General features: G+C 45.6%; 1 protein-coding gene across 1 annotated transcript in view; it reads right to left on the bottom strand.

Annotated features, from left to right (window-relative positions):
- LOC120910546 (zinc finger protein 850-like) overlaps positions 1-14,677 on the bottom strand; it is a 1,103,195-nt gene that overhangs the window by 13,068 nt on the left and 1,075,450 nt on the right. Inside the window, 8 exon segments of the mRNA XM_040322301.1 lie at positions 76-237; positions 10,649-10,753; positions 10,755-12,412; positions 13,209-13,347; positions 13,449-13,598; positions 13,717-13,863; positions 13,974-14,123; positions 14,246-14,395. Coding sequence (XP_040178235.1) covers positions 76-237; positions 10,649-10,753; positions 10,755-12,412; positions 13,209-13,347; positions 13,449-13,598; positions 13,717-13,863; positions 13,974-14,123; positions 14,246-14,395 — 2,661 coding nt within the window.

Raw genomic sequence — 14,677 nt, 5'->3', positions numbered from 1 at the left:
AATAAGAAGAGATGACATAGAAGAATGTTCTCTCATAGAATTATCTTTTAGTTCTTTGTGCCCAGCCCCATCTACCTGATCTCCTGATCTCCCATTCTCTGTATATTGGAGATCTTCCTGTGTAGAATTGTGGGAATCCAGAGGACAACCCTCCTCCATAGACTGCTGATCTCCACTCACCAACCTCTCTTCTTCTTCCTCTTTAACCTCAACTTTAATATCTTTCAGTTCTTCACCCTAAACCCCAAAGATAACAGAATACATTTGTACAAAGGAAGGAATTTCATAGAATGTTTTCTCATGGTTAGAATACAGTCCCACCTACCCGATGATGGTGAGGGATGGTGTGATCTTCCTGTGTGGAATCCCGGGAATACAGAGGACGGGGACATCTCTCTGGTGGGTTTCTGTAGCTGGATGACTCCACCATGGTGTCCTGGTACAGATCTTTGTGTTCTTTTAGAGACTCTGACTCCTCCATCACCCCATCCTTGTCATCCTCCTCTTTTATCTCTTCTTTAACCTCAACTTTAGAATCTCTCAGGTCTCCACTCTGAATATATAATACAAATTACATCAATTGTAACAATGCAGATAATGTACAGATCCCAATGATACTATCAGTGATTGTTCCTCATCTACCTGATGATGATGAAGGAAGGAACCATGAATTTCATAGAATGTCCCTCTCATGGTTAAAATACAGTCCCACCTACCTGATGATGGTGGGGGATGGTGTGACCTCCCTGTGTGGAATCCCGGGAATACAGAGGACAGGGACATCTCTCTGGTGGGTTCCCATTACTGGATCCATCTGTAGGAAACACACACACTGACTGAATACATTGTTTCTATGTGTTTATCAGATGATGGGGGATCTAGGTGGAGCCTCCGTACTGCTCTCTCCTTTACAATAAAGTCTCCTCTTACCCGGTGATGTGAGGGGCGGCTGATTCTCCATCATGACGTCCTTGTAGAGATCCTTGTGTCCTTCTAAATACTCCCACTCCTGCATGGAGAAATAGACAGTGACATCATGACCGTCTTAATAGCATCATGGGCCCCTGGGCAAAGTAATGCTTTGGGGCCCCTACAATGGAGACAGTGCAGGTAAACAGACATCAAGTAGGTAGGAGGCAGACAAGCAGAGCTTCCCCTTTTGGATGGAGCTCCGCATTAACTACATGAACAATCATTCTGTACAGCAAGTAAACAGTGGGAAAATATTACATACATAAAGTAACAAAGCTGTCCCGTGCATATAATATATCTGCTATCACTCCAACCCCTCTACACCCCAGATATCCCCCCACCACTCTGACCCCTCTACACCCTAGATCATGGGTCTTCAAACTATGGCCCTCCAGTTGTTCAGGAACTACAATTCCCATTATGCCTAGTCATGTCTGTAAATGTCGGAGTTTTACAATGCCTCATGGGACATGTAGTTCCGCAACAGCTGGAGGGCCGTAGTTTGAGGATCCCTGCCCTAGATATTCCCCCAAACACTAACGATATACCATAAGATACCCATTGTATTGTGAACCTACTACATCCCTGATACCCCCCAAAACTGTGGCCTCTCTACATCCCTGATACCTGATCCCACTCTATCTCCTACCCCGCAGCCTTCGAGTCCCGAGCATTCAAGCTGCATGGGGCGGGGTCAGAGCATCACAGGTGCTGCCCCTCCCTGCTGGCTGTGAAATAATAGGTAAAGTTCTGCACTGGTGCACTGTTTTCAGCCTGCCTCCCCTGTTTATCCATCACTCTCAGTGCCATCATGGGGACCAGCTGCTTTGGGGAAAGTGCAGGGGCCCCCCATGCAGCTGGGGCCCCTGGGCAGTGCCCAGGTATGCCCTCTCATTAGGACAGCCCTGAGTGACATCCTGACACCATATAGGAACCTGACACAATGATACATTTTCCATCCAGACACATCCCTTGTCTGTTACTGGATAATGTCCCAGAATTCCCGGCACCGCTCACCTCTCCTGTCAGAAGCTCCATCATCTTGTTGATGACTTCTAGAACTTTTTTTTCCACAGTTTTCTTTCAGGCAATGAGGTGGAGGCACTGTGATGGGTGATGCCCCTTTCACATAACTGTTGGGTGTAAATGGTTCACTCGTTTTCTTCACTATTTCACAATCCGGTGTAAGGATAGAAGTACAAATTATCACTACTGACTTCCCAGAATCCTCCTCACCTCTCTGGTCAGCATTTACTGTCTCAGAGAACCTGTGCTACAAGTGACTATGGCCCAGACTCAGGTACCTTGGGCGTATCTCTGCGGCGGCGTAACGTATCCGATTTACGTTACGCCGCCGCAAGTTTTTCAGGCAAGTGCTTTATTCACAAAGCACTTGCCTGTAAAGTTGCGGCGGCGTAGCGTAAATCACCCGGCGGAATTCAAATTCGCCGGGTAGGGGGCGTGTATCATTTAAATGAAGCGCGTCCCCGCGCCGAACGAACTGCGCATTGCGCCGTCCCTAAAATATCCCAGTGTGCATTGCTCCAAATGACGTCGCAAGGACGTCATTGGTTTCGACGTGAACCTAAATGACGTCCAGCCCCATTCACGGGCGACTTAAGCAAACGACGTAACTTTTTAAAATTTCGACGTGGGAACGACGGTCATACTTAAAGCGGGAGTTCACCCATTTAAAAAAAAAAAAAAAATCTCCCCTTAGCTTCCTGCTCGTTCGGTCTAGGGGAATCGGCTATTTATATTAAAATATAAGCAGTACTTACCCGTTTTCGAGATGCATCTTCTTCCGTCGCTTCCGGGTATGGGTCTTCGGGAGCGGGCGTTCCTTCTTGAGTGACAGCCTTCCGAGAGGCTTCCGACGGTCGCATCCGTCGCGTCACTCGTAGCCGAAAGAAGCCGAACGTCGGTGCGGCTCTATACTGCGCCTGCGCACCGACGTTCGGCTTCTTTCGGAAAATCGTGACGCGATGGATGCGACCGTCGGAAGCCTCTCGGAAACCTGTCAATCAAGAAGGAACGCCCATTCCCGAAGCCCATACCCGGAAGCGACGGAGAGGATGCGTCTCGTAAACGGGTAAGTACTGCACATATTTTAAAATAAATAGCCGATTCCCCTAGTAATAACGAGCAGGAATCTAAGGGGGAAAAGTGCCCTCTAAGGGTGAACCCCCGCTTTAACATTGGCTGCGCCTCATATAGCAGGGGCAACTATACGCCGGGAAAAGCCTACCGTAAACGTCATAACTTTACTGCGTCGGCCGCGCGTACGTTCGGGAATTCGCGTATCTAGCTAATTTGCATACTCGACGCGGAAATCGACGGAAGCGCCACCTAGCGGGAAAATCACAGTTTAAATCCCGCGGCGTAAGAGACTTACACCTGTCGGATCTAAAGGATATCTATGCGTAACTGATTCTAAGAATCAGTCGCATAGATACGACGGGCCAGATTAGGACTTACGACGCCGTGTCCTGGACGCTGCGCCGTCGTAAGTCCTTTCTGAATCTGGCCCTATATCTACAACTCAGGATACATTAGTGTGATGGTCAGTGGGGAGAATGCTCCTTACACTTGTGGTCATTAGGAAGAATTACCCCTTTACAGATACTGTAGCTAAAAAGATCAATGGTGTCAGTGAGAGCTTCTCTGAGAGGCAGAAATTGCTCAAGGAACCTCTAGCAACCACTGGAGGAACCCTTTGGTTCCATTAAACCCCCAATTGAGAAAACCAGGGTTAGAATCTCTGTTTAGGTTTTCGGTCACCAGTATGTAATTTAGGAACATTTTACTTCCAAGTGATGGGTGTCAAACACAACAGGATGTGACAGGAAATGTTCCCAATGGGTACCGTTTAATTATTATCACAGAGGCTCCAAGACTTCATCTTTATGAAAATATTGAAAAAATAAATAAAAAGTCTGGTCCCCAGTTGGGCTTTAACCACTTCGGGACCTCCCACCACACATATATTGTGGCAGGGCAACTCGGCTGCGCAAACCGATTCCTGAAGATATGGCCAGGGTACAAGGTGTAATCCTAGACTCTGACCTGTCCTTTCAGCCCCAAATCCAATCGTTGTCACAAGCTTGTAGACTTCACCTCCGTAACATCTGTAAAATGTTCCCCTTTTTAACTAATGAAACCACCAAGCTCCTCATTCCCTCCCTGGTCATCTCTCGCCTTGATTATTGCAACTCCCTTCTCATAGGCCTACTTCTCCACAAGCTATCCCCTCTTCAGTCTATCATGAATGTTGCTGCCAAACTCGTCTACCTTACCAACCGCTCAGTGTCTGCCACTCCTCTCCGCCAATCCCTACACTGGCTTCAGATCTCCCATCCTCTGGAACTCACTACCCCAATCTGTCCAGCTATGTTCTACCTTGACTGCGTCCACCAATTCCTGAAAACTCATCTCTTCAGGGAATCCTATTACTCCTCCAACTAATCTTTTACCACTTCCATCAGCTCATCCCCCCAGTAACAACCTTTTGTAACACTTGCTCCACTCTATTAAATTGAGCAGGGCCCTCTTAAGCCTTTTGTATTGTATTTATCTGTACGTTCTCCCTTTTAAATTCTAAAGTGCTGTGTTAAAGTGGAGGTTCACCCTAAAACAATTATCTAACATTACATCCAGCATACCAACGACATGTAAAGTATGCTGGTATTTTTTTTTTCTCCATACATACCGTTTAATTGTTATTTTCACCCAGGCTTCCGGGTTCTGATTCCCGCGGGACTGGGCGTTCCTATTGAAAGCTTAGATGATTGACGTGTTGTGAAAAACTTCCCATGGCGCATAAAGTGCGTCACCAGTTTTCCGTAAATAGTCGACCTGCGAGTCGGCTCTATATGGCACCTGTGCATTCAGCACTACACGGCGGGCGCAGGCGCCGACTCGCAGGTCGGCTATTTACAGAAAACTGGTGACGCGCTTTATGCACCATGGGAAGTTTTTCAAAACACGTCAATCATCTAGGCTCGCAATAGGAACGCCCAGTCCCGCGGAAATCAGAACCCGGAAGCCTGGGAGAAAATAACAATTAAACGGTATGTACGGAAAAAAAAAAAAAATACCAGCATACTTTACATGTCGTTAGTATGCTGGATGTAATGTTAGATAATTGTTTTAGGGTGAACTGGTTGTAAACCCTCTCTGACATGTTTTACCTATAGGTAAGCCTAGATTAAGGTTTACCTGTAGGTGTTTGCAATATCTCCTAAACCTACATGGTTTAGGCGATAATTGCCACAAAGAATGCACCGTTGTCTACAGACAACGGTGCAGGCACACTGAGAATGCCGGTTTTCTGAATAAATAATTCCAGTTTTGACAGCTCCCACACGCATATGCGGGGTGACGTCATCGCCGCTCCGGCCAATCAGAGTGCCAGAGTGGCGATACCCAAAAGTAACCTCCGGGAGAGATGTCTGTGGCCAGAGGGGGGAGATGAGGACGGCTTCGGGGGCTTCGATTTAAGGTAAGTAATGCATAATGAGCTAGTGTGCTAGTCATACTAGTTTATTATGCCTTTGTCGTGTAGTTTTTTTTTTTTACCATTTTTGGGGTTTACAACCACTTTAACTGCTGGCACCATAAAAATCCTGTATAATAATAACAATAATAATAATAAGATGAGCTTTCCTGAAGAGATGGGCTTTCAGGGATCACCTGAAGGCCTTTGTGGACTTCTACGGAAAGAGGAAGAGGAGGGAAGGAGATCGAGTTGTATGTGACACCCAAGGAGTGCTTAGATAGGTAGGTGGACTACCATGAAAGAGTAGAGTCGTGGTGGTCAAGGGAGTTTGAAGAAGGAACCTGTATAGGATATTTTAATAACGTGATCTGGATGTCCTACCAGGAGAAGAAGTGCAGTATATTTTCCCCAGAGGGAAATCTCAATAGAGGGTTCGAGTTTGTCGTATTTCTGTATTTATAGAGGGTGTTTGAGTTTGAAGTATAGTAATTGTATATCATATACAGGTGTGTAGCAGAATTTGCCGGAGATAAAAATACATCACGTGTATATAGAGGAAAAGGACGGACACAATCATTGGTTAAAGGCATCACAAATATGGAGGAAGAGGACGGACACAATGGGGAGAGGTTGGGAAGGGGTTGCAATTGGACATAAATATAAAATAATATCTTATTACCTCCTCAGTTCCAGCAACGTCTCCTCTCTACCTTTACTTCACCGGAAACTATTGTTTTTTTTTTCCTTACCTCACTTCCTGCCTTCAATACTACTTCCTGTCTGTATCATACCTCATTTCCTGTCTATGCGTTCCACTTACAATTGGTGAGATCGCCATCTTGGGGTTAATATAAAGACTGCTGCCTCCGCTGTTTCTGAACACTTTGAAAACATTCTTCCATGTTCTTGCGCAAGATTAAAGTCAACCAAGGAAAAAAAACGTACATACTTTGCAAAAGTTATTGGCTTTTTCATTGGCCTTAGGTGGTTATATTATGTTCTCTGGACTTGTAGAGTAATAGAAAAGTGTACTGTAGCGTTGCAAACAACGTGATTGCGGGAGGGGGTTGCCGTGATAGCCACGAACGGGGGATTGGCGCAAAATTGCAGGAAGGGATTGCAGCGATTGCCACAAAATTGCGGGAGGGGATTGCCGCAAAATTGCGGGAGGGGGTTGCCGCGATTTTCCCGAATGGGGGGTTGCCGCGATTGGGCCCGGGGCCCCCTATTGGGCGGGGCCCATGGCCTTGAGCCCAGTCAAGCCCAATGGTAAGTCCGGCCCTGTGTGTACTCCATGCTCAAAGGAGGTTCGGAAGAATTCGCCAGGGGCTTAATAGGCCAGGAATTGAAGCTGACGAGTGCTCCTCCTGGGGTGAAGCCTCTGTCAACTTGTTTCTCCCGTTGACCTGGACTGTGCTGTCCTCAGTCACGGCTAGATGCTTACCCCAGGATGGATGTCTGCCAGGCCAGAAGAGGCCCAAGCGAAGAATACGAAGGGCGAAGGGCCGAAGTGTTCAAGAGAAGCACAGGCGGGGTTTCAGAAAGAATTTGTTTTGTTTCTGCTCTGCGACCACGGTTAGAAGAAAGAAGCAGGTGTCACTGTCCTATGCGGTTTCATCGATGGCACAAAAGGCCAAAGCGACTGTCCCGAAGGGAAAAGAGTTCCAAGGGTTGTATTCCCCTCTCTTATTGGCGCTAAAGGGAAATGGGTTATGGTGTCCTGTGATAGACCTAACCTACCTAAACAAGTTTAGAAAACTCTAGAGAATCAAATGAAGATTCTGTCTACCATCCAACAAGCTGGGCAGCCCCAAGAAGTCAAGCCCATTATATTATGGACCCAAGAAACCTGGCCAAAATCACTGTAGACTTTGTTCTTGGAGTCCAGGTCATGGCCTTGGGAGTCAATCCCAAAGTGGACCTATTGCATTTCCCGGCAACTGCAAGATGAGAAGGACCGGGGTCGTTGCAGCCAAGCCTTCGAAATGAGATGTTGACAGACTGGCAGAGTTTTCAGCAAGGTATATGCCTTTCCCTGTTCGTCTTAGGTTCTTTCAGACAGAAGTGTTCGAGGGTGTGCTGGTGGCGTCTTACTGGCTAAAACAAGCCATGTTTTCCTCTCCTGACCCGGCCCAGCTTCTGGGACCTGGTTCCTTTTCCTCCTAGACCAAGCCTTTTTTTCTAGGAAGCAGCCCTGAACCCCTTCCAGCATTTCTGGGACAGGTGATTGGTTTGTGAGAGGCAGGGGCCGGAAATCCTTGGGTACGTGTCAAGAAGGATTTCCACCCTCATGAGCTTGAGAAGGCAAACACGATTAAGGGCTACGGGAGAATGTGGACAAAGTTTGTTGGATTCTTATTCTACGGATAGACCAGGCAGAAGGCCGAGATCCCAAAATACCCCCGGCTTTTTTCTCTCCGGCTTAGGGTCTGTCTATTTATGTCAGCCCCTCAGGGTTCAAGTCTCAGCCCTATCGGCCTTCTCCGGAATATCGAGGGCCATTTACCCTTTAATCCAGCAGGTCTTCCGTGGGGTGGCAAGACTCAGGCCCCAATGAAGCTCCCTCTTCTTCCTGTCTTACTGACTGGATTCAGTACCGCAGGTTCGGCACTGCGTTCTATCAAAGATTTTTTTTCTGCAAAATCGCCTTGGTAGTTGCCATTATTTCGGGAAAGGAGTCTCTGAGGTAGGGTCCTGAGCCATTTAAGGCCATTTCTGACTACCTCCCGGGACCGGAGGGTCCTTACTCCCATTCGAAGTTCAAGTCCGTAAAGTTACATCTCTATTCCATGAGATCCAAGAAGTTGTCTTACCTACATTCAGGGTCTCAGGCTCCATCGTGGTCCACCCTCGGCGATAGGGGGAATAGTGTAGAAGTACCTGCAAGTTTCTTCTTCCTTTAGACTTTCTAACTAATCGGTTTATCCAGCACTCCAGCAGTAACAAGGGAAGCAAGCTTCGTCCATATTGTTTGCAGCCTGGATTGTCCAATCCATCCAGCGGGCTTGTAAGCTAAGGGGTTGGACTCTTCAAGAAGCGGTGATGGCTCATTTTACCAGGGGTCTGAAGACTTCGTAGGTAGTAGCCCGGCATGCAGTTTCTTATGCTGTCTGTAAAGCAGCCTTGTGGGCCTCCTTTTAGGCCTTTAGGTCACTTTATTTGCATAAAGCCTGTTTTCTCTATGATCTTTTAGTGGAAGAATCCTGTCGGTTGGCATGGCATATTAAGTTGCTTTTCACCAGTATACCCACCCATGTGGATTGGCTAGTTATTTCCCACACATAGTCTGCCATGGAGTCTGTCAGGAAAATGGAAAATGTATTGCCAAATACTTACCGTAATCTTCCTTTCCTTATAGACTCAATGGCAGACGGAGTTCCCACCCATGAGTACGAATAGAAGAGTTGGACTAAGAGTCGGCTAGAAACGGAACACAGTCCTTAGCAGTGAGCTCCAACTTATAGGGTATGGGGTCGTATAGCATTGGAGAGGAGGCGGGGTTAACCCACATGTAGTCTGCCATGGAGTCAATCAGGAAAGGAAAATTACGGTAAGTATTTGGCAATACATTTTCCGTTTTATTGTCCTCACAGACAGAGAAGCAAAGCAGGACAAGCTGTTTATGCCTTTCACACTCAGATCATGTGCTTAATCAAGAGCAACGCCCCACCATCCACACTACATTCTCCGACAGCTCTCCTCCACCATCCACACTACATTCTCCAACAGCTCTCCTCCACCATTCACACTACATTCTCCGACAGCTCTCCTCCACTATCCACACTACATTCTCCGACAGCTATCCTCCCACCAGCCACACTACATTCTCCGACAACTCTCCTCCACCATCCACACTACTCTCTCCGACAACTCTCCTCCCACCATCCACACTACATTCTCCGACAGCTCTCCTCCACCATCCACACTACATTCTCCGACAGCTCTCCTCCACCATCCACACTACATTCTCCGACAGCTCTCCTCCACCATCCACACTCCATTCTCTGACAGCTCACCTCCACCATCCACACTACATTCTCCGACAGCTCTCCTCCACCATCCACACTAAATTATCCGACAGCTCTCCTCCACCATCCACACTTCATTCTCCGACAGCTCTCCTCCACCATCCACACTACATTCTCTGACAGCTCTGCCCCCCACTATCCACACTACATTCTCCGTCAGCTCTCCTCCACCATCCACACTACATTCTCCGACAGATCTCCCCCACCATCCACACTACATTCTCCGACAGATCTCCTCCACCATCCACACTACATTCTCCGACAGCTCTCCTCCCACCATCCACACTACATTCTCTGACAGCTCTCCTCCACCATCCACACTACATTCTCCGACAGATCTCCTCCACCATCCACACTACATTCTCCGACAGCTCTCCTCCACTGTCCACACTACATTCTCTGACAGCTCTCCTTCACCATCCACACTACATTCTCCGACAGCTCTCCTCCACCATCCACACTACATTCTCCGACAGCTCTCCTCCACCATCCACACTACATTCTCCGACAGATCTCCTCCACCATCAATACTGCATTCTATGACCGCTCTCCCCTTCTTTTCTTCATTAAAGACCATTTTCTCTATAAATGCACTGAATTCATATACATGTTGTGATTGTCTTCCCCAGATGTTATACATGAAAAAAATGAGACTAACAGTTTGGTTCCATGTTTCAGTTTATGTGAAATATGGGCTAGGCACACAGTTATAAAGGAAGTAAAGCCGGCTATAAGAATTTGTTTTAAGCCCCCCCAAGGTAGATTATGGCATAATGTAGGAAAAAAGATCCACACTCCAGTTGTTGCTCCTTAAAAAATCTTTGTTTTTATTGACAAGCCACAGTGAACATAAAGCAAATGAAAACAGTTGACGTGTTTCAGCCTATAAGGCCTTAGTCATAACCCTAATGCCGCGCACACACGATCGGTTTGTCTGATGAAAACGGTCTGAAGGACCGTTTTCATCAGACTAAACCGATCGTGTGTGGGCCCCATCGGTTATTTATCCATCGGTTAAAAAATTAGGAACTTGTTTTAAAATTATCTGATGGATAAAAAACCTATAGAAAAAAAAAACGATCATCTGTAGGCACGTCCATCGGTTAAAAATCCACGCATGCTCAGAATCAAGTCGGCGCATGCTTGAAAGCATTGAACTTGAATTTTTTTTTTGTTTAAGAAGGTCTGATTTCTGAATGAAACATTTTCCGCACTCTGAACATAAATACGGACTTTCACCCGTGTGAATTTTTCTGGTGTGCAAGAAGTTTTGTCTTCTCCGTGTAACATTTCTCGCACTCTGAACATGAAAAAGGCAATTCACCAGTGTGAATTCTCTGGTGCCTAATAAGTGCTTTCCTGTGACGAAAACATTTCCCACACTCTGAACATAGGAAAGGGAGCTCTCCTGTGTGAATTCTTTGGTGCGTAAGAAGTGTGCCTTTCTCAGTAAAGCACTTCCCGCACTCTGAACAAGAGAAAGGGCGCTCGCCAGTGTGAATTCTCTGGTGTTTAAGAAGGTCTGCTTTCTGAATGAAACATTTTCCGCACTCTGAACATAAATGAGGACTCTCGCCCGTGTGAATTCTCTGATGTGCTCGAAGTTTTGCTTTCTCAGTATAACATTTCCCACACTCTGAACATGAGAATGGACGCTCCCCCCTGTGCCTTCTCTGGTGTATAACAAGTTTTCCTTTCTCAATGAAAGCTTTCCCGCACTCTGGACATGAGAATGGACGCTCCCCCGTGTGAATTCTCTGGTGTTTAAGAAGGTCTCCTCTTTGAGTGAAAGATTTCCCACAAAGTGAACACGAGAATGGACGCTCCCCACTGTGAATTCTCTGGTGTCTAACCAGTGTGTTTTTCAGAATGAAACATTTCCCGCACTCTGAACATGAAAAAGGACGCTCCGCTGTATGATTTTTCTGGTGACTGAGGAGCAATTTTTCCTCAGTAAAGCATTTCCCGCACTCTGAACATGAGAACGGACGCTCCCCCCTGTGCCTTCTCTGGTGTATAACAAGTTTTCTCTTCTCAAAGAAAGCTTTCCCGCACTCTGGACACGAATAATGATGCTCCCCCGTGTGAATTCTCTGGTGTTTAAGAAGGTTTCCTCTTTTAATGAAAGATTTCACACAAAATGAACACGAGAACGGACGCTCCCCACTGTGAATTCTCTGATGTCTAACCAGTGCGTTTTTAAAAATGAAACATTTCCCGCATTCTGAACATGAAAAAGGACGCTCCCCAGTATGAATTTTCTGGTGCCTGAGGAGCAGTTTTTTCTCAGTAAAACATTTCCCGCATTCTGAACATGAAAAAGGGCGCTCCCCTGTATGAATTCTCTGGTGCTTGAAGAGCAGTTTTTGCTCAGTAAAACATTTTCCGCACTCTGAACATGAGAACGGACGCTCCCCTGTATGAATTCTCTGGTGTCGAACCAGTGCGTTATTCAGAATGAAAGATTTTCCGCACTCTGAACATGAAAAAGGACGCTCCCCTGTATGAATTTTCTGGTGCCTGAGGAGCAGTTTTTGCTCAGTAAAACATCTTCCGCACTCTGAACATGAATAACGATCGCCCACGTGAAGTTTCTGGTGTAGAAGAAGGTGTCTTCTGTAAATGAAGATTTTCCCGCACTCGGAACATGATAACGGGTCCACTCCTGGATCTGTTGGTGTCGGCACACTGTGAGGTCTTAGATGGACATCCTGACTATCACCATTGGATGTATGTGGAGGTTCCTCACAATTCGAGGGATGGATCGATCGGTCTGGATGGGAAGGTATGTGATGGATGGTTGGAGTAACGGGATTTACTCCTACAAAATATCGTACAATTCCATTATCTTCTGCAACATAACCTTGAGATACAACAAGACGTCCCTCAGTAGACTTCCATAGATAGAGTCCATCTGTTGGAAACCAAGTTTTCAATAAGTGTTAGAAGTCTTATACATTATGTTGGTATAACATTCAACAGTTTCTCAGAGTTTATTGATATTAAATATTTGTTTTTACTTTGTATTCCAAAGGCCGTTTTATTTTTTATTCTGAACATGTGACCAGCAACAGAGGACTAGAAGCTCCTCCCTGCAGACAGGCTGGGAGAGAGCCGGGTCATGTGACTGCTGGGTACTGATTATAATTACATCTCCATCACCCACATACAGAAATAGAAGGGACCAGTGTATGTTTATATCACTTTAAACCCAAAAACAAAAATATATTGTATTGAGCACGGGGTGCTCAACCTGTGGCCCTCCAGCTGTTGCGAAACAACAAGTCACATCATGCCCCTGGCTTTGAGAGGCACCTGTCAGCCTTGCAATGCCTCATGGGACTTGTAGTTCCGCAACAGCTGGGAGGACCTCAGGTTGAGCACCCCGTGATATTGAGGGTTTCTCCAGCTACTAATATTTGTAGGAATTAAAAATAGTAGAATGTCGATGTGTGAAATTATCTGACTGACTTTTCGGGATCAGGATGGAATTATTTTATTCCTGTTGGAAAATTGGGCCAAACTTGATATAAATTTCCTTCCTTCATCCGCATCTAAACAGCAGGTTTACATTTTATTTTTTTGGGGGTGAATTCCAAGAACATTTGTCTTTTGATTGAACCCATGAAATTTTACAAAATGAATTCTTTAAACTCAAAGAAGTAAATTAAAAAAGGGAAATGCTTCTGTAATTCGTGTTTATGACTTACTTGTGTTGAGAAGTAGAGAAGATTCCACTGGTTTACTTTTCATAATCGTCTCCCCCTCCTCCATAGACTGCTGATCTCCACTCACCAACCTCTCTTCTTCCTCTTTATACTCAACTTTAATGTCTTTCCGTTCTTCACCCTAAACCCCAAAGATTTATAAATAGGAACAAGAGATTACATAGAAGAATGTTCTCTCATAGAATTATTATTATTATTATTTTTTTACCCAGTCCCATCTACCTGATCATTCTCTTTATAACTGGGGGTTTTCTTGGGAAAATCCCGGGAATACAGAGGACCTCTCTCCTCCATAGACTGCTGATCTCCACTCACCAACCTCTCTTCTTCTTCCTCTTTATACTCAGCTTTGATGTCTTTCCGTTCTTCATTCTAAATTCCAGAAATTATAAAATATATAATCTGGAAACTGCTGCCAACAATAAATGATTACATAGAGGAATGTCCACTCAGAATTATTTTTACGTTTTTTTCCCCCAGTCCCATCTACCAGATTATTCTCTTTATAGGTGTGATCTTCCTGGGTGGCATCCTTGGAATCCAGAGGACAACCCTCCTCCATAGACTGCTGATCTCCACTCACCAACCTCTTTTCTTCTTCCTCTTTAACTTCAACTTTGTCTTTAAAATCTTCATCCTAAACCCCAAAGATGACAGAATACATTTAGAAAAAGGAACAAGAGATTACAAAGAGGAATGTCCTCTCATAGAATAATTTTTTAGTTCTTTTTGGCCAGTCCCATCTACCCGATCATTATCTTTATAACTGTGATCTTCCTGGGTGGAATCCCCGGAATCCAGAGGACAACCCTCCTCCACAGACTGCTGATCTCCACTCACCAACCTCTCTTCTTCTTCCTCTTTACGCTCAACTTTGATGTCTTTCTGTTCTTCATTCTAAAATCCAGAGATGATAAAATATAACATCTGGAAACACTGCTGCCAATAATAAGAAATTACATAGAAGAATGTTCTCCCATAGAAATATTTTTTAGTTCTTTGTGCCCAGCCCCATCTACCTGATCTCCTGATCTCCCATTCTCTGTATATTGGAGATCTTCCTGTGTAGATCTGTGGGAATCAAGAAGACAACCCTCCTCCATAGACTGCTGATCTCCACTCACCAACCTCTCTTCTTCTTCCTCTTTGATGTCTTTCACTTCTTCACTCTAAACCCCAAACATAACAGAATACATATGTACAAAGGTACATAGAATGTCCTCTCATGGTTAGAATACAGTCCCACCTACCTGATGATGGTGGGGGATGGTGTGATCCTCCTGCGTGGAATCCTGGGAATACAGAGGACAGGGACATCTCCCTGGTGGGTTCCCATTACTGGATCCATCTGTAGGAAACACACACACTGACTGAATACATTGTTTCTATGTGTTTATCAGATGATGGGGGATCTAGGTGGAGCCTCCGTACTGCTCTCTCCTTTACAATAA

Source organism: Rana temporaria, chromosome 8 (genome assembly GCF_905171775.1).
Source record: "Rana temporaria chromosome 8, aRanTem1.1, whole genome shotgun sequence".
Classification (NCBI taxonomy): domain Eukaryota; kingdom Metazoa; phylum Chordata; class Amphibia; order Anura; family Ranidae; genus Rana; species Rana temporaria.
Note: the sequence above shows the minus strand (reverse complement) of the source record. Positions and strands in the feature narration are given on the sequence as shown.